Below are 20,382 nucleotides of genomic sequence, written 5' to 3'. Positions count from 1 at the left end.
GGAGGGGGGAGGAGGACTAGTTGGGAAGTGGGGGGAGGACTAGTTGGGAAGGTAGGAGGAGGACGAGTGGGAAGGTAGGAGGAGGACTAGTTGGGAAGGTCAGGAGGAGGACTGGTGGGCAGGGCAGGAGCTAACCTGGGTGAGAAGCGTCTCCCGCCCACACCCGCTGTGCGCATATACGCGCAAGCCTGCAGCGCCCACGCAGCGGAGGCCGAATGCATCCCTGCTGTCACCTCCTGTAAGCGACGTTTGCCGAGTGTCAGGACCCGTCCCCATCAGCGGGTTCTTCTCTTGATAAAACTGAGTTAGCCCCACATCCTTGCCCACCTGTGTCTTCTTCCCCCTGAGCGTCTGCTGTCCTTGCTTTCAGTTTCTCTGTGGGTCCCACACCGTCCCCGCCCATCCGTCCCACAGGGACTCTTACCACCTCCTTGTGTCTTTGAGGGGGTAATTGGATACATCCCAAGGGGGCGATTTTTCCTTGTACGTGGCGGGAGGGACAAGGTCACTTCATAAAACGTTCTCGTTGACTCGGTGCGCTTTTATAGGAAACGCAGGCGCTGAGCTGCGTGCCCCCAGTTCCTCACTTCTCCGTCCGGAAGCGGTGCCTGTGTAAAGAATATTCAGTTCCTTGCTGAAGAGGTGAGGTGATGATGTGGGTTCGCGTCTAGCCTGTTAGTACTGCTGAGAAGGCGTCGTTTCTTCACTTGCCCATCTGTTCCGCACGTCTGAGTTCTTACTGTGTCGAAACTCCTTTGGTGGCGAGAGGATCCCTCTTGTCTCCTTACGTCTTCTTTCATTTGATTTTTTTAATGTTAAAAACATCTTAAGTTTATTTTTTATTAATGTGTATGTTTAAGTTGAAATTTTTAATGTCAACGTTTTTAAGTAGAATTTTTTGTCTTCCTGGGCAGTTGCCTTGCCGTGCCGTGTCTTTTTTTCTTAATTCCTTCATGATGACCCGGGCTCCCTTGCGAGCAGGAACGTAGCCATGGTCCGGCTTGGATTTGCGCCCATCCAATTGATTTTTCTTTCCTTAGGTAGAGTTTTACTGACGTCACGTGGGTGTACAAGGTTGTGCTCATTTTTGCTGCACAGCCAGAGGGTTCAGGTACACACGTCCACACAGCCGTTCTCTTTCAGGTTCTTTTCCCACACGGATGCGTGCAGACTCTTGGATCGAGTTCTCTGTGCTGCACAGCGGGTCCCCGTTGGCCAGTCTTTCCACAGACCTCCGTGTGCCTTATTATAATGATGACTTTTGATTCAGGGGGCATTGATTTACAGTGTCGTGAACCTTAGCATTATGTTTGACTTCAAGTGATGGGCCAGATGTGGTCCCAGGTCCCTCGTTTTCTCACCGTCATTTGGGTTCCACAACTTTTTTTTTTAAACAAGTGGAAGTGTTGTGCTGAATTCTTTTCTCCCGCAAAATGGCTTAGTTATATGCACATATACATTGGTTTTTTAAAATAATTTTTAAATTAGAGTTGATGTGCGGGGTTGTGCCCGTGTCTGCTGTATGGCGCAGTGGCGCAGTCACACATACGCACACCTTCTTTTTCTTATATTCTCTTCCATCCTGGTCTATCCCAAGAGGCTGGATAGAGTTCCCTGTGCTGCACAGCAGGACCTCATGGCTGATCCATTCTCAGTGTCCTAGTTGGCATCTACGGACCCCAAACTCCCTGTCCAGCCGCCTCCCTCCCCGTCCTCCTTGGCAACCACACGTCTCTGAGTCTGTTTCTGTTCTGTAGACTGGTTCATTGGTGGCCTATTTTATTTTTTATTTTTATTTCATTTTGTCTTTTTGTCTTTTTAGGCCCACCCCCGTGGCATATGGATGTCCCCAGGCTCGGGGTCCAATCGGAGCTGTAGCCGCCAGCCTACGCCACAGCCACGCTGGATCCTTAACCCCATGAGCGAGGCCAGGGATGGAACCCACGTCCTCATGGATGCTAGTCGGGTTCCTTAACTGCTGAGCCGTGACGGGAGCTCCCATTTGTGTCCTGTTTTTGATTCCACCTGCGAGTGATCTCATATGGTGCTGGTCACCAGGGGAAGCTCTCTTGCCTCTTGCACATCTTTAACGGCTCGTGGGGAGGGCTCAGTCTCCAGGGAGGGGTCTTGATGAGGGAGGCAGTGCTTCTCAAGCGGCTCGGAGCCCCTGAAACTTGTGCTTCAATGGGGAGGGCACGAGACAGGTTTTAACCACCCACGCCCCGCCGTGCAAAGGATGCCTGGAAGGGAGACCCTCTGGGTGTGTGCTGCGTCCCTGGGGTCGGGGGTCCCATGTGCCTTCAGCACCGCAAGGCGCTGCTGAAGCTGACCCTTGCCCCGCAGGGCCCGTCCATCCCCCCAACCCAGCCCAACTGCCTCAGGATGAACACTGAGCTGCCCGTCGGGGCCGCTGCCAGCCGTGCCCAGTTTGTCCTGCGTCCCCCACCTCAGCCCCAACCCCACCGGCCTCCTCTGGCCACTTGCATCTGTTTTAGGAACATGGGGTTTCTTTCTTACTTCATCTGAGCTTCTGCGGTGCCAGCCCTTGATGCCAGGATGTTCAAATGCCAGAGGGCAGCCTGGCCGCGCATGGCAGTTTAACGTTGAAAAGTTTTACCTACAGGTGTTCCCCCTGTGGGTCATGTGTTTAAGAACCTGACGCAGTGTCTGTGAGGATGCCGCTGCCTCCCTGACCTCGCTCAGTGGGTTAAGGATCCGGTGCTGCCATGCGATGTGGTGTAGATTGCAGATGTCGCTCGGATTCCGCGTTGCTGTGGCTGTGGTGTAGACCTGCAGCTACAGCTCTGATTCGACCTTGAGCCTGGGAACGTCCATGGGCCACCGGTGCGGCCCTAAGAAGAAAGACATTGCGTACACGAGCTCCTACGGGTCCGTGGCCCTTCGCACGTGTGCACGATGTTGTGGCCTTTGATCCCCAGAGCGAACGGATGGACGGAAGCCATGCCCCTCTCGCCGCCCTGCCCCGGGCAGGTGAGGGGGCATCCGAGCCGGCGCCCGAGGACAGCATCGTGTTTCTTTCTTTAAGGAGCCGCAGGTGAACATCTCTGAGGCAGTGACAGGGCTGTATTCCTTTCTATGTCCTGCCTCGGGAGGGCCTGGGCCGATTTATTTTCTGTGTTTCCGGCTGGAGCCCAAGGCGTGGCCGAGTCACCCCCGCATCACCGCTTCTGCTGTCTGTTTATTTTGAACGCGCAGCTGAAACACTGTTTTTTGTTTTTTTTTTGTTTTTTTGTTTTTTTTTGGCAAGGGCATGGCTCACGTCCACGACACTGCATGTAACACAGACTAAAAGGGTCAGGAGAGCCCTGGTCAGCATGCAAGTGAGGCCTCCGTAAGCAGCACATGCAGGAATGCCGGGGCGGCTCTGGAGTCTGCTTGCAAGGAGACCTCACTCGAGAAGGTTTGATCCCAGACAGTAGGCGTCTTGCCGGGACAGCCCGGATCTGCCTCTCCCAGGGCCCTCTGCGGGTGGCCTCATGTCACCTGTGGGTCCCTGGGGCATCAACGCATCACACCCACACCTGTGTGCCCTGGTGACAGCTCCCATCTCCCTCTGTGTGAGCTCTCCTGTGACCCACGCCGCAGCGTTTGAGGGGTGGCTGACGCTGCTCCAGGCTAAGGTCTTTTTTTTTTTTTCCTTTTTTCTTTTTTGTTTCTCTCTTTGAGGTCCACATCTGCAGCATATGGAAGCCACGGCCACAGCAACACCAGATCTGAGGCGCGTCTGTGACCTACACCACAGCTCACGGCAACAGCAGATCCTTAACCCACTGAGCGAGGCCAGGGATCGAACCCATATCCTTAGGGTGGTTTTTTTTTTTTTTTTAGGCTGGGTTCTTAATGAGAGATCCTGCCTGGGCAGCAGGGTCTCCTCGGCTGCTCCCTGCCCAGGCAGCAGCTCCCCTAGGCACACCTTACAATGAGGGCTGTTGGCTGGGAGACGTTTGGAAAAAGAGCATCCCCGCCTTCCAAGCTCCAGCCTCATGATCAGCACAGTGTCACCTACTCAGACAGGAAAGAAACCGCATTCACTGTATTTCACCCCAGATTTCCTCCTCGTTATTTTCACCGTACACCCTCCCCAAGCACAAAACACCCGTCTCCATCCTTCTCAGCAAACATTCCCAGAATCAGACTTGCTGATTTGACCAGACCCCAGGTGCTGGATGAGAAACCTCGTGCTCACGGTGGAAACACCCCATGATCACCTTACAGCCGGAGCCACCGGGGAGCGGAGGGGTCACTGGGACCAGACGTCTCTGAGGAAGTTCTGTGTCCAGCCTGACATTTCTGCTGACATTTCCCTGCTCACACTTTTCTTGGTATCCTTGTGGCCTTGGAATTGTGGAAAAGTAAAGTGACAGGGCTTCCCTTGGTGGTTTAGCGGGTTAAGAAGCTGACATAGTGTCCTTGAGGATGTGGGTTCGATCCCTGGCCTCGATCCGCGGGTTAAGGATCTGGCGTTGCCATGAGCTGTGCTGTAGGTCCCAGATGTGGCTTGGACTCTGCATTGCTGTGGCTGTGGTGTAGATCAGCAGCTGCAGCTCCGATTTGACCCCTAGCCCGGGAACTTCCATATGCTGCAGGTGCAGCTGTAAAAAGAAAAAAAGAAAGAGGAGGGGGGAAAGGGAAAGTAAATGGCATTATGTCATTCTTTTTTATGGCTGAGTAGTATTCCATTGTGTATATACACCACCTCTTCCGAATCCAATCATCTGTCGATGGACATTTGGGTTGTTTCCATGTCCTGGCTATTGTGAATAGTGCTGCAATGAACATGCAGGTGCACATGTCTCTTTTAAGTAGAGTTTTGTCCGGATAGATGCCCAAGAGTGGGATTGCGGGATCATATGGAAGTTCTATGTATAGATTTCTAAGATATCTCCAAACTCTTCTCCACAGTGGCTGTACCAGTTGACATTCCTACCAACAGTGCAGGAGGGTTCCCTTTTCTCCACAGCCCCTCCAGCACTTGTTCTTTGTGGACTTACGAATGATGGCCATTCTGACTGTTGTGAGGTGGCATCTCTTGGTCGTTTTGATTTGCATGTGTCTAATAATCAGTGATGGTGAGCATTTTTTTAATGCCATTTGCAGCAACATGGATGGAACTAGAGACTCTCATCCTGAGTGAAGCAAGTCAGAAAGAGAAAGACAAATACTGTATGATGTCACTTATATCTAGAATCTAATACACGGCACAAAGGAACCTTTCCTGAGAAAAGAAAATCATGGACTTGGAGAACAGACTTGTGGCTGCCGAGGGGGAGGGTGTGGGATGGACGAGAATCTGGGGTTCGTAGATGCAGATGATTGCCTTTGGGATGGATTGGCAGTGAGATCCTGCTGTGTAGCCCTGGGAACTCTGTCTACTCACTTGGGATGGAGTCTGATCATGGGAGGAAAGAGAATGTACACATGTACGTGTGGCTGGGTCACCACGCTGCACAGTAGAAAAAAAAAATAATATATTGAGGAAATTAAAAAAGAAAAACCAGGAAAGTAAAAGGACAGAAAGAGACTCAGACTCTGCGTGGAAAATGGAACTTCTGGTTCCCAAAGAGGGAATATTGGGGGGTGGGGATACACGGGGAGGTTGGGGATCAGCATATGGGCTCTTCTGGGTAAAAAGTGAGGCGTCATAAGGGCCTGCCGTGCAGCACCGGGAACCCCCTCGATGTCCTGCAATAAACGGTCTATACGGGGAAAGAATCGGAAAAGGAATGGCCGCGTGTGTATGTGGATCACTGCCTTGCAGTGCTCCTGAGACCCACACATAACTTTGGTACCTCACCTCTGCTCCAGTCAACCTCAAGAAAGGGAAAGTGTCCCAGCGTCGCATTTTTGGGGCCCTTCCAGGCCAACGAAAGTGCGTCTTCCGTGGATACGTTGAATGTGCCCCGGTTGCTCTGATGGCCAAGTTCAAGGCCAGAATGCAGGGAGACAGTAACGCGTCTTAGGACCCTGCTCGGTGTCTCCAGAAAACATTGTTTCCTGTGGGGTTGCTTCCTCCCCCTGAATTGTATCTTTTCTCCTCCTTGTAGCTGGAAACAATGACAGCAAAGCCCGGGAAGCGGTGAGGAAGATCCGAGAGGAGACCCTGAATGACAAAGGTACTGCCCTGAGCCTGAGACCCGTGGCTTGTCCGCCTGGTCTGAGCCCATGTTCCCAGCGGGGCTGGGGACCCCGCCGTGGGCTCAGGGACACGGAAGGCGGAGGCGGCGCTGGGTGGAGCTGTCTCTCCTTCTTGGGGCTTTTTTTTGGGCGGTTCTGGTCTTCTCTCCCTGGAGCGCGGGAGAGGGCAGCAAGCATGCCACTCTCGTGACAGTGCTGGAAGGCGTTCCTTGTGACGCCGGGACCCGAGTTCATGCCTCCTGAATCTCCAGGGTCCTTTGAGGTCCATCCTGACTCAGGAACCGTGGAAGTGGTACCTGCTGGCAGGTGCATGTACGGCCGGTGGCTTTTGCAAGGGAAGGTACACCCCGCGGGGCTGTGTGGGGTCCCAGGGCGTTGAGTAGTGCCTGGTCATGCGTTCCCGGTGCCCCCGTACCTGTTCAAGCCCCTGAGAGCACGCACAGCCCTGACATCTTCCTCCATCCCAGTCCCTCGGGCGCTTTCGGGGCCCCAGCCGGGTGCCTTATTTATCAAAGGAGATGCCACGTCGATGTCTCCACCAGTGGAGCCAGGAGTGTGTTTTTGCCGTAACCTAGAAACAGGGGATCCCGTCTCATGGCTGGTGGCGATTCCTGAGGGACAGGTGGAAACTGCGGGTGGACGGCTCAGCCCCGGGAGCATCCCAAAGCTTTGGAGCTTTGCCAGAGTCTGGGGAGGGTCCCCGATGGCTCCAGCGCCCTCGTGGCGGGATCTCCCTCCTCTTGCAGCACCAGGCAGCTCTGGCAGACGGGAGGCGTTCCCTGGAGGCGTTTTCTTCTCTGTCTCACCTGCTCTGGGGCAGAAAGGATCCATTGTTGTGACGGCCCATCATGAACCGCCTCCTCGTCCCCATCATGAACCGCCTCCTCATCCCCAGTTCGCAGTGGGTTCTGGGTACCTCTCTCTCCAACTGATTTCCACCCAGTGTGTGTTTCCCACCTCTGCAGCTTCAGTAGCGCCCTGGGCGGTGGCGGGGTGAGGTTGTGTCTTCGATGCTGCCTCCTTTTCCCCTGCAAGATATGGTCGGGGAGGGAAGCCCAGAGGCGCTGAACGCAGGTCACCAAACAGCTCTCCAGGAATCCGGCACCGGTCACACGTGGACCCCTGTCCTTGTCCCTGCTTGTGTGTTTCCACGCCGAGCTGTTCACCTGGGTGATGGTTCAGCCACTGGGGGAGGCCGTGTGGCCTGAACAGACTGGCAAGGATTCCCCTGCGACGGGGGACACAGGTGGCTCGCCGCCCTCCGTCTTGGGGCTCCAGGTAGGGGCAGCTCTCCGCCTGGGTGACGGGGCCGCCGTGCCTGCGTGTCCTGAGCTGCCCTCCTTACCTGAAGTCACATCCCAGGATGGCGCGGGTTGCAGCTCAGAGGCGATTCAGCCCTTTTTGTTTTTCAGCCTCACGTTGGCCTCGGTGCTCAGCCCCAGGCCTGCCAAGAAGCCCAGGCGTGCATGGGGCTTTCAGGGATGCTCCTTCCTGGATCATTTGCCTAATCTCCGTCCCAGGCGTGGGCCTGTGCCCGTCGCACACCTGCCTGGACTCATCCTTGGAATCTTGCTGTTTCAAGTACTTGATTTTTTTTTTTTTTTAATTTTGCTGGTGTAGAGTTGATTTACAGGGTTGTATGAGTTTCGGGTAAGAGCAAAGTCCATCCGCCATACATCTCCGTATATCCGTATCTCTGTTCTCTTTGCCCGTAGAGGTTATTACAGAACCTTGAGTGGAGTTCCCCATGTTCCGCAGGCGGCCCTTGTTACTTGTGGCGTGTGTGTGTGTTAATCCCAGCCTCTCAACTTAGCCCTCTCCTCTGTGGCTTCCCCTTTGGTAACCATACGTTTTGTTGCAAAATCTGTGAGTTTATCTGTTTTGTCAATGCGCTCTTTCCAATCATTTTTAAATGAGATTCCACCTAAAGTAATATCCTATGGTATTTGTTTTTCTCTTTCTGACTGACTTAGTAGGAGAATCTCCAGGTCCATCCAGGTTGCTGCAGATGGCATGATTGCACTCTTTTTCATGGCTGCGTAGTATTCCACTGTCTGTGTGCATCACATCTTCATTCGTTATCCATTTCTCTGTCGATGGACATTTAGGTTATTTCCAGATGTTGGCTATTGTGAATCGTGCTGCTGTGAACGTAGGGGTGCAGGTGTCTTTTCAAATTATGGGTTTTTCCGGATAGATGCCCAGGCGTGGAATGGCTGGGTCACACGGGGCTTCTGCTTTTAGTTTTTTAAGGAATGTCTGTACCGTTCTCCGGTACTGTATCCGGTACCTAATTGATGGTGCCTTTTCATGCCCCTACGTTGGCGCCGTCGTGAGGGGTCCGCGTGACAGCCCAGCACGGCAGGCGTTTCCTAAAGATGCCGCCTTCGCGCGGGCTTCCCATCGTGGGTTTTCCAGGAGGGGCTTTCACGGGAAGCTCTCCCTGTATAAGAACCCTTCCTGTTTGGGGCCAGTTCTGTGGCTCATCCACTTGGCAAATCAAACATGAGACGATATCCAGATTCCTCTGGGGAAACAAGTCCCAAAAAGCCCTATCACATGGGACCCGGTCTTTTTCTGTCTCCAGGGCTGGGTCGAGGACTGACCGGTTGGTATTTGGCTCACCTGGCAGGTAGGGCCAACCTGTTTGTCTCTATTTTTATTATTATTATTATTTTAAAAAGTGGCTACACTTTACTTTTTAGTGCAGTTTTACGTTGACGGACAACTGAGGACAGCGTGCAGGGGCTGTCCGTGCACCTGCACCTGGTATTTGCCAGTTAGCACCGTCTCGCAGGTGCCCGCCACGTCTGTTCGAACCGATGAACCCATCCGCGCACGGAATTAAGGACGATGCAGAGTTTCCATTAGGATTCACGCTTGGCGTCATACCTGCTGTGGGTTTAGACCAGGGCGTAATGACCTGTATCCATCAGGAGACTGTCCTACAGTTATTTCTTCGGCCCTAAAGCCCCCTGTGCTCTGCTTATTCCTCCGTCACCCCTCCCCCTCCCAACCCCCTGGCCACCTCGGATGCGTTTCCTGTCTCTACTGTTGTGCCTTTTCCAGAACATCCTAGCGCTGGAATCCTTCCATCTTTTCAGCCGGGCTTCTTTCACGACATCACAGGCATTAAGGTCCCTCCCTGCCCCCTGCCCTGTCTTTCCATGACGCGAGAGGCCATTTCTTTTTAGTTCGGAACACATATTTTTATGTTGGACAAAATTCCCGCTCTAATGGAAATTTATTTTATTATTTCATATATGTATATTGTCTTTGGAGTGCTGCACCTGTGACATAGCACCTGCAGTACACGGAAGTTCCCAGCCACAGCAATGCAGGATCCCTGCCGCATCTGCAACCTACACCGCAGCTCACAGCAACGCCGCATCCTTCACCCGCTGCGCGAGGCCAGGGATCGCACCCACATCCTCATGGAGACTAGTCAGGTTCTTAACCCGCTGAGCCACAATGGTGTACAGAGCTCGGTGGTAGGTGGGGGGTTCGTGTGATTAAGCGCCCCGAGTTGCAGGGCACAGCGAGTGTAGTTTCTGAAAACTCCAGCCGTGAGGCTACCCCCGAAGGAGGGGCCGGGTAGTGGGAGGACGTTGGCAGAGGGAGGTCCGGGTGGACTGCCAGCGTCTTGGCGACTCCCTGCCTGGTTGGAGGGCAGACCGCTGTGAGAGCAGAAGCCCCTCTGAGCCTGTGTTCTACCTGGATGCTCATTCTGCTCTCTGACAGTGTCCCTTCTCTCTAATCATCTGTAGGGGACCCTGCAAGGCTGTCCCATGCCCTGGCCAGCCGGAGCACCCGGGACTGGGCTTCAGAAGTGCCGGGGGCAGCCGATGGCTGGTGTCCTGTCAGCGGTTGTGCAGATCTGGCTCTTGGGACTCCTTCTCTTCCCACGGCCGTGAGGATGTGGCTTGTTTTACAACCTGATTCCCCAGGAGTGTGTGTGGTCACAGCGACTCGCGCGGTTGACCGGATGAGAAAGGATAGGCTGGTTCGAGGACACCAAAGATGGCCATGTCCTGGCCGCTCCCTGGGACCCTCTGTTGGTGACACGGTGCTCGGCCAGCAGGCGGGGGGTCCTCCTGGGACCCGCCTCGGCCCTGAAGAGACACTGAGCACAGCCCTGCCCGATGCGGGAAAGTGTGTCCACAGCTGGCGTCCAGCTGCGCGTCACGCCCGCTTCCCTGGTCTCTCCAGCCTCTGCTCTGTGGGGACTGAGCATCAGGAGCGGTGGCTGGGGGGAAACGGGGGGCTGTGAGCTCTGCTTCTCACCTTCCGGAGCCCCAGGTGCCTTTAGACGGGACACGGCCGGGGAGCTGCCCGTGGGCGCTTGTTCCATGTGTATGTTTTGGCCAACGTCGGGGTCACGGCCGCCCCGTGGGGAGAACGGGGTTCCGCCTGACCTGCCCCCCCCACCCCCACTGGGCACAGGAGGGAGGGGCCGCTAGGACGAGGCTGCAACCTGCTCGGGTTGCCCTGAGCCCTGGACCGTGACCCTGGCCTCGTTTCCTACAACTAGAGATTCAAAAGCATTATTATCCATTTCCCAGGGGATGCGGTGGTGGGGTCTTGGATGTGTGGGGATGGGGGCATTTGAGCAGATTTGGAGAGTTATGGAGTGTTCTGGGTTGGCTGAGGGTCCCTCACATGAGCAGTGGTGTAAGTCGCAGACACTGCTCGGATTCTGCGTTGCTGTTGCTGCGGTCTCACCTGCAGCAAAAAGACAAAAAAAAAAAAAAAAAAGAAGAAGAAGAAAAGAAAGAATAATCACCCACCAAACAATCACTCCTCTTTCATCCCACAAAAAAATCAGCAACAAATCGGCAGGCAGGCCCGGACACAAGAGAAAGGGAATAGCAGCCAGTAAACGTATGATGACATTTGAGCAAAAAGGGATTTATCCTTGGCTGGGCAAGTGACGCCATCTGATGCCACATTACAAAAGGACGGATGTCCCCTCCCGAAATAGAACGTGCCCAAAAGGATGCCAGTAGAATTGGAGACTAGACACAGGTCAGCGACAGGTTGCAGGAACGAAAGTGACAGCTCTCCACTGAAAGGCTGCTGCCTGTAGCGAGCTTCCTAAATGTGCTTCCCAAACGTCCCAGGCTTGTTCAGACCCTGACTCCCCACCCGGCTCGCCGCCTGTTTTTTGCAAATAAAGTTTTATTGAAACAGAGCCCCACCCATTCATTCATGTACCTTCCGTGGCTGTGGTCACCTGAGGTCACCAGAGGGAAGAATTGGAACAGACGCTCCATGGCCCGCAAAGCGGGAAATATTTACTCCCTGGCGCTTTGGGCAGAACGTTTGCCAGGCCTCCCTCTGTGCCATTCCAAAGGACCACGGCCACCGAGCTGACTTTCCTTTGTTTCTTTCCGGGGCTGCGCCTGCAGCACATGGAGGTTCCCAGGCTAGGGGTCGAATCAGAGCTGCAGCTGCCGGTCTACACCACAGCCACCGCAACACCAGATCCGAGCCATGTCTACAACTTGCACCGCAGCTCATGGCAACCCCAGATCCTTAACCTGCTCAGCGAGACCAGGGACTCCCCAAGCTTACTTTGTCCGTGAATGACCTTCTTCTTCCCAAAGGCACACCTTCCAAAGGAATGTTACAGACCAACCTGCTAACGGGGACTCGTATCATCTCGCTTAACCGGAGCTACTGAATAGACGTCCTGGTTAAAAAATACCACCCCTGCCCCCTGAAACGGTTACATTTTCACTTAAAAAACAAAACAAAACAAAATCCGTTTCTCTAGTTTCCGTGGTGGCTCAGCAATGACAACCCAACTAGGATCCATAAGGATGCAGGTTTGATCCCTGTCCTCGCTCTGTGGGTTAAGGATCCGGCGTTGCCGTGAGCTGTGGTGTAGGTCACAGACGTGGCTCGGATCCGGCATTGCTGTGGCTGTGGCGTAGGGTGGCAGCTGCAGCTCCGATTTGACCCCTCGCCTGGGAACCTCCATATGCTGCAGGTGTGCCCCTAAAAAGACAAAAATAAGTAAATAAATAAATAAACTAATAAATTAATAAAATCACATTTGTCTCAGAAGATAATAGTAAACCGTTTGGGGCCATTCCCTATCCATTGATTAATACACTTCTAAAGACATTATTTTTGTAGCAGCTGCCGAAAAGCAGGGGTGTGCATTGCATGGATAGCAGGTGAGTTTCCAGTCCTGAGCCTGGTTGATTGGTTCTGCCTGGTCCCCAGAGATGGGACGGATCCCGCAGCAAGGGAGACTGTGATTGATTGGTGATGTCTGCCTTGGTCCAGGGCAAGCGACGGTGGTGCATAGGCTACATTCTTGACCTCCTACCTCTCTCGCAGCTGCAGCAAACCATCCATCTTTGAAAGCAGTGGCCGCGGCCACCTGCCAGCACCATGGGGACGTTCCCAAACCTTAGTCCCGGCTGGCCCTGAGTGGCCGCTTGGCAGCTCATTTATTTCCTTTTGTTTTTCCACCATTTGCGTATGAAAACGTTCAAATATATAGCAAAGTTAAAAGAATTTTACAGTGAGCATCCCTGTGTCCGCGAGTAAGAGTCACCCATTAATTAATATTTCATCCTTCTCCATTGGTTAGAAATGTATTCATTTATTAGCGCTCCCACTGTGCCACAGCGGGATTAGCAGTGCCTCGGGAGCCCTGGGACGTGGGTTCGATCCCCGGCCCGGCACAGTGGGTTAAGAATCTGGCATTGCCGCAGCTGTGGCTTAGTTCGCAGCTGTGGCGCGAATCTTGTACCTGCGCTGGGAGCTCCGTATGCCTTGGGGGGGCTAAAAAAATCTATTCATTTATTTATCCCTTTATCCATCTGCTGAACCATCATTTTGGCACCTTTCAAAGCAAATTCAAGACAATGGTAACTTCCCATTACCTAGTTCAGCCTGCATATCCTTGACTAGGATTCCATCTATTTTTTATGATTCTTGTCTTTCTGAGTAACGTTTAAAGACAATAAAACACCAAACAGTCAGTTTATGGTCACTGAATTTTGACCGAAGCATGGACCAGTGTAATCCAAACCATCCCTTCAACACACATGCTCCCTGCTGGTCTGTCTACACTCCAGATATCCTCATTATTCAGGTTTTTTTTTTTTACACAATGCATTACATTGCTCCAGTCTCTGATCCCGTATCGGTGCAATAACACAATATGTACTGGCTTGTGTCAAGCTGCTTTTGTCACTTTTAAGATTCATCCATATTGATACATGCATCAGTAATCCATTTTTGACACATTAAAGTCATCCATTAAAAAAATCCATCTAAAAATGAATTTATTTCTCCTTTTTAAATTAAAATTTTATTATAGTTGATCCATAGCGTTGTGCCAGTTTTTATATACATATATCCATTCCCTTTCTCATATTCTCTTCCATCCTGGTCTATCCCAGGAGCCTGGATAGAGGTCCCTGTGCTGGACAGCAGGACCTCGTGGCTCATCCATTCTCAAGGTCCTAGTTTGCATCTACGAACCCCAACCTCCCCGTCCAGCCCCCTCCCTCCCCTCCCCCCTTGGCGACCCCAAGGCTGTTCTCAGCGTCTGTGAATCTGTCTCTGTTCTGCAGAGAAGCTCGTTTGTGCCCTGTTTTAGATTCCATGTAGAACTGATCTCATATGGTATTTGTCCTCTCGTGATTTTTTTAAAAAGGCAGCTAAGTTTGGTTCTTGCCCGTGTGGCATTTACGCTGTAGCTGGAGACGAAAATTTGTTAAGGAACAGTGCGCATTCCCGAGTTGGCAGAGTGACGATGGAGCCTGTAAGGCAGAGTCCTTGGAGCAGCCGTCGTCAAATCCTTTTTGTCACCTCCCACGATGCTCGGTTCCCTGCCTTCCCGTCCTCCTGTCCTCCCGTGAAGTTTCCTCTTCTTCCCTGCCCGCTTCACGCCCCTCCCTGTGGGTGTCGTCCTGGCATCGCGCAGGACACACCTACCCCAGGACATGGCATCTACCTCCTTGGTGCGGGCTCTCCCCGCCATGGGGTCCGCCAGAACTCCCGCCAGCTAGACCTCTCTGCCTGCCCAGCACGGTCAGGGCTGGACGTGGCATCTTTTTCTCCTCATTCCATCAGAGGCTTGATCCCCTCCCAGCGGTAGGCTAGATGCTGCGGTTTCCCTGATGGGTTTTTCTACCTCATCAATCCGCTTTCCGTCTCCAGCCAGTAACCGAGCACCGCGTCTACCTCCTAAACATCGCTCTAAGATGCTCATTCCTTCTTCTGAGTTGCTGTTACCCTTCCACCTGTTTGCTCCCTGGTTTCTTACGCATCCTCCCGGCTGCCTCCCCTTTCTGGACCACGCACACTATTGCGTCCCCTGCGGACACCCCTGTGGGTGGAGTCCCCTCTGTACCTCCCCCCACTAGGTCTAGACGTGTATGGCGGTCACGTCTCCTCCTCTGGAGCCCCTCACCCCAGGTGTCTTAGCATCCACAGCCGATCCCGAGGAAGCCGTCTTGAGGTCTCGCCTCCTGCTTCCTGCCTTCCTCTCCTCTCCTTCATTGGCCCTACCTGTTGTGCTGTGTTTAACCCTGTCACCAATGTCCTGGTCCTCTGCAGGGTCCCTGGCACATCGCGGGTGCCTTAAAAAGTGCCAGCCAGAGGAACACAGTGTTGGCCAATGTCGTGTAGCTTGTGGCATCTCAGTGAATGGCAGCTGTTATGGAAACGGGGGTGACAGTGATGGTGGTGCTACTGATGGTGATGTAGATGGTGACAGTGGTGATAATGACCACGGCGGTGGCGGTGACGGTGATAACGGAGGTGAGGCTGGCGGGAGTGATGGTGATGGTGGTGACGGCAGTGACGATGGAGACGATGCTGGCACCAGTGGTGACGGTGAGGACGTTGACACTGCTGCTGCTGCTGACGATGGTGATGACCCTGGTGATGGTGGTGACAGTAGAATGATGGTGGAGACGATGGTGCTGGTGGTGACGGTGATGCTGCTGCAGCTGCTGATGCTCCTGTTGAGGTGATGGCGCGGATGCTGGTGATGATGATGGTGGTGCTGACGCCGATGGTGGCGATGCTGCTGCTGCTGACGGTGGTGCTGATGCTGATGGGGATGCTGATGATGCTGATGATGCTGATGGTGCTGATGGTGGTGCTCAGGCGGATGGTGATGCTGCTGCTGCTGATAGTGATGCTGATGGTGGTGCTGATGGGGATGGTGCTGATGCTGATGGTGATGCTGATGATGGTGATGAAGATGATGGTGATGGTGGTGCTCAGGCGGATGGTGATGCTGTTGATGGTGCTGCTCCTGCTGCTTCTGCTGACAGTGATGCTGATGGTGGTGCTGATGCTGATGGTGCTGATGCTGATGATGGTGGTGCTGATGCTGATGGGGATGCTGCTGATGCTGATGATGCTGATGGTGATGGTGGTGGTGCTCAGGCGGATGGTGATGCTGCTGCTGCGATGACGCTGATGATGCTGATAGTAATGGTGATGATGGTGCTGATGCTGATGGGGATGGTGCTGATGATGGTGATGCTGCTGCTGCTGCTGCTGCTGCTGATGGTGATGAAGATGGTGGTGCTGATGCTGATGATGGGGATGCTGCTGATGGTGATGATGCAGATGGTGCTGATGCTGATGGTGATGATGCTGATAGTAATGGTGATGATGGTGCTGATGCTGATGATGGGGATGCTGCTGCTGCTGCTGATAGTGATGGAGATGGTGGTGCTGATGCTGATGATGGGGATGCTGCTGCTGCTGCTGCTGCTGCTGCTGCTGCTGCTGCTGATGGTGATGAAGATGGTGGTGCTGATGCTGATAATGGGGATGCTGCTGATGATGGGGATGCTGCTGATGGTGGTGATGCTGATGGTGCTGATGCTGACATGATGATGGTGTTGCTGATAGAAATGGTGGTGATTCCCGCTCTCTTGTCCGCTCTGGTTATTATAACATTAAATCACAGAATTTTGGAGGCGATGCTCAGAGACGTTAATGGGCTCCCCAGGGATGCCCAGGGGGCTGCTGGTACAGTCGATCTCATTTGCGTCTGTCCTTCACAGTATCCTTTTCCGCTGTGGTCCAGGAAAGACTCATTAGTTCCAGGGCTTCACTGGGTCCTGTGACGGTGATCATATTTAATTTAAGATAATTGTCAGAAGGAACATCAGGAGAAACTAATTTGGACTGTCTGTTTCACCTTGGACACGGTATTTTTCTTAATCGTTGCATCTTCTCTCCTGAGCTGAAATTTTGCAGCTTTGACGCAGGTGAAAGAACAGCCTTCTGCTTTGATACCACCAGGAGCGAATGAATTCATTTTGGTCTTCGTTCCATTTATACCGTTGTCCCTCAGTAAGGAGGTTGCTGGTAAGAAATTTTATCTCCTATCCCCTCTGTCGCTTTGCAGCCTTGCTTTTGCACAGAGCGTTGATCAGACGTATTCCTGGTCACCATGGTAGCTGGATATGTTTTGTGTGGGTTAATATACAATCTTTCAGGACAGCATAAAAGAAGAAACTGCTCTGCTACTTCTCAATTTTCTTTCTTTCTTTTTAAATTATGAAAGTATAGTTGATTTTTACAATGTTGTGTCAATTTCTGCTGTACAGCATAGTTACCCACGCACATATATATATATATATTTTTTTTTTCTTTTTCTTATATTATCTTTCATCATGTTCTGTCATAAGAGAGACTGGATAGAGTTCCCTGTGCTGGACAGCAGGACCTCATGGCTCATCCATTCTCAATGTCATAGTTTGCATCTACCAACCCCAAACTCCCCGTCCATCCCACTCCCGCCCCCTCCCCCTTGGCAACCCCACTTCTGTTCTCTGTAAGTTCATTTGTGCCATATTTTATTTTTTTATGTTGTTTTATTTTATTTTGTCTTTTTAGGGCGGCACCTGCAGCATACGGAGTTTCCCAGGCTAGGGGTTACATCAGAGCTGTAGCCTCTGGCCTATGCCCCAGCCAAAGCCACACCAGATCTGAGCTGCATCTGTGACCTACACCACAGCTCATGGTAACACTGGATCCTTAACCCAACTGAGCGAGGTTGGGGATCGAACCTGTGTCCTCAGGGATGCTAGTCAGATTTGTTTCTGCTGAGCCACGACGGGAGCTCCATTTGTGCCATGTTTTAGATTCCCCGTATAAGTGATAAAATACAGTATTTGTCTTTCTCTGACGTATTTCACTTAGTATGAGAATCTCTAGTTGCATCCATGTTGCTCAATTTTCCTATATTAGAACTTTCCATTGTAACCGCATCTCTCCATGCTTCTTATGGCTGGAATTTGCAGCATATGAAATAACGTATTTTGAAAGCCCTTTCTCCGTGAAATCAGTTGCCTCCCTGATAACTTTTGTCTGTGGACACCTGGGCGCAGAGACAGGACACAGCCTCCTGGGAAATGTAAGTCAGAGGAAATCAATTTTCTCTCTGTTCTGTCCAGGAAGCACAATCGGAAGGTTGCAGAGGGATTAAGGACTGGGGCGGGGCGGGATCGCTTTTTTTTTTTCCCCCTCTCTTTTTTGAGTCCTATTTTGTCCAAATCTGAATCAATATGAATTCTGATCATCAAGACCGCCTGTCAGAACTCCCTTCTCACCCCCCATGGAAAGTGTGGGATGGGGAAAGAAGCTTTGTACACATCCGCCAGCCACATCTTCTCACCGATGCTTTAATGGGGGTGGGGGGGGGTCTGACTTCTGTGAAACCCTGCCAAGGCAGCGGCTGACATGTCCTCGCTTTAATTCCTGAGGTCCGCTGTTCAGGGAGCCAGCCTTGCTCAGCTTACTTATCTCTTGTGTTCCTTTCTTCTGAGTCTCTTCCTCTGATGCCACCTCCTCCCTGGAGCCTGGGAAAAGCCGGCCACGTCTGACGCCTCCTCCCCATACACCTTCCCCTGGGGGTCTCACGGGTCCCACCTTTGCTCAGCTGCCTCACTCAGCCACGCAGAGCCTAGGGTGGGCAGAACGCACAGACCACCTCTCCAGGGAGGGGAGGTGGTGTTTCTGAAGACTTTTTTTTTTAATTGTTATTTCCCCAATACAATTTTTTTTTCTGCTGTACAGATGGCGACCCAGTCACTCATACATGTACACATTCTCTTTCCTCACCTGATCACGCTCCGTCATAAATACTAGCTATTGCTCCCAGTGCTATACAGCAGGATTGCATTGCTTCTCCATTCCAAAGGCAATCGTTTGCATCCATGAACCCCAGATTCCCAGTCCCTCCCCCTCCCTCCCCCTCCCTCTTGGCAACCTCAAGTCTGTTCTCAAGTCCATGATTTTCTTTTCTGTGGAAAGGTTCCTTTGTGCCGTGTATTAGATTCCAGATCTAAGTGATATCATATGGTATTTGTCTTTCTCTTTCTGACTTACTTCACTCAGGATGAGAGTCTCTGGTTCCATCCATGTTGCTGCAAATGGCATGATTTTCTTCTTTTTTTATGGCCGAGTAGTATTCCATTGTGTCTCTATACCACATCTTCCTCACCGAATCATCTGTTGATGGACATTTGGGTTGTTTCCATGTCTTGGCTACTGTGAAGAGTGCTGCAGTGAACATGCAGGGGCATGTGTCTTATTTAAGGAACGTTTTGTCTGGATATATGCCCAAGAGTGGGACTGCTGGGCCATATGGTAGTTCTATGTATAGATTTTTTTTGTTTTTTTGCCTTTTCTAGGGCCTCTCCTGTGGCATAAGGAGGCTCCCAGGCTAGGGGTCTAATCAGAGCTGTAGCTGCTGGCCTATACCAGAGCCACAGCAATGTGGGATCCGAGCTGCATCTGTGACCAACACCACAGCTCATGTCAATGCCGGATCCTTAACCCACTGAGCAAGGCCAGGGATCGAACCCGCCACCTCATGGTTCCAAGTCAGATTTGTTAACCACTGCACCATGACGGGAACTCCTATGTATAGATTTCTAAGGTACCTCCATACTGTTCTCCATAGTGGTTGTACCAGCTTCCAGTCCCACCAAGAGTGCAGGAGGGTTCCCTTTTCTCCACACCTCCTCCAGCATTTGTAATTTATGGACTTATGAATGATGGCCATTCTGACTGGTGTGAGGTGGTATCTCATGGTCGTTTTGATGTGCATTTCTCTAATCATCAGGGATGGTGAGCATTTTTTCATGTGCTTGTTGGCCATTCGTATATCGTCTGTGAAGAAATGTCTTTTCAAGTCTTTTGCCCATTTTTCCATTGGGTTGTTGGCTTTTTCGCTGTGGAGTTGTAAAAATTGCTTGTATATTTTAGAGATTAAGCCCTTGTCAGTTTCATCATTTGAAACTATTTTCTCCCATTCTGTAAGTGGTCTTTTTGATTTCTTTTTGATTTCCTTTGCTGTGCAAAAGCTTGTCAGTTTGATGAGGTCCAATGGGTTTATTTTTGCTTTTCTTTCTGTTGCTTTGGGAGACTGACCGGAGAAAACATTTGTAAGGTTGACATCAGAGAATGTTTTGCCTGCGTTCTCTTCTAGGAGTTTGATGGTGTCCTGTCTTATATTTAAGTCTTTCAGCCATTCTGAGTTTATTTTCACGCATGGTGTGAGGGTGTGTTTTAGTTTCATGGATTTGCATGAAGCTGTCCAGGTTTCCCAGAAATATGTGCTGAAACGACTGTTTCTGAAGATGTTACTTAAGCCCATGGGGTCTGGGAGGGACCGTAGCATCTCTTTACACCTCCTCTGGTCCACGGTCCACCTCGAAGACGACGCTGTTGGCTGTCCCAGAAGCATGATGACACGTCGCCATCAAGCTGACTTGCACAGGTGTGTCAGCCACCTGCCACTACCTCTAAATTCACACGACCAGACTCTTAACCTATTCACACATCTGTAAGGTTGGCACTTTCCAGAACTCCCATCATGCCTGGCGTTTTGCTCGCTTCCCTTTGTGCTTGTCCTGGGTGTAACTTGAGTTGAAAGATGGCACCTCCCACTTCACTGTCACCTGTTCTGTCCTCTGCATCATTCAGACTCATTCTTTGCTACTGTGGTGGCTTTTAGATGCTCTCAGTTGGGTGCCTCCTGATTCTCTTGTTATTGAACCAAACTTGGGTCCCCTTGCCCAGGCACAGCAAAGGCCACCTCCTGACCCTGGGTTGTGGGGAGGGAAAGAGCAGGGTTTCTATGCAGGTGCTGAGCAAGGAGAAAGGGCATTTTGGGCTCAAAAGACCTGAACTCCTTGATGGCTTTCATGGAAATTTTTTTTTTTT

The 20,382-nt window shown here is 51.8% G+C and overlaps 1 protein-coding gene across 1 annotated transcript in view; it reads left to right on the top strand.

Annotated features, from left to right (window-relative positions):
• The window catches only part of DHRSX (dehydrogenase/reductase X-linked), a gene marked incomplete at its 5' end in the record, with an annotated part of 126,427 nt that overhangs the window by 3,219 nt on the left and 102,826 nt on the right, over positions 1 to 20,382 (top strand). The window contains 1 exon segment of the mRNA XM_021080887.1: positions 6,066 to 6,134. Within this exon segment, the coding sequence (XP_020936546.1) occupies positions 6,066 to 6,134 (69 nt within the window).

This window comes from Sus scrofa, chromosome Y (assembly GCF_000003025.6).
Source record: "Sus scrofa isolate TJ Tabasco breed Duroc chromosome Y, Sscrofa11.1, whole genome shotgun sequence".
Classification (NCBI taxonomy): Eukaryota; Metazoa; Chordata; class Mammalia; order Artiodactyla; family Suidae; genus Sus; species Sus scrofa.
This window is presented reverse-complemented; position numbering and strand designations above follow the sequence as displayed.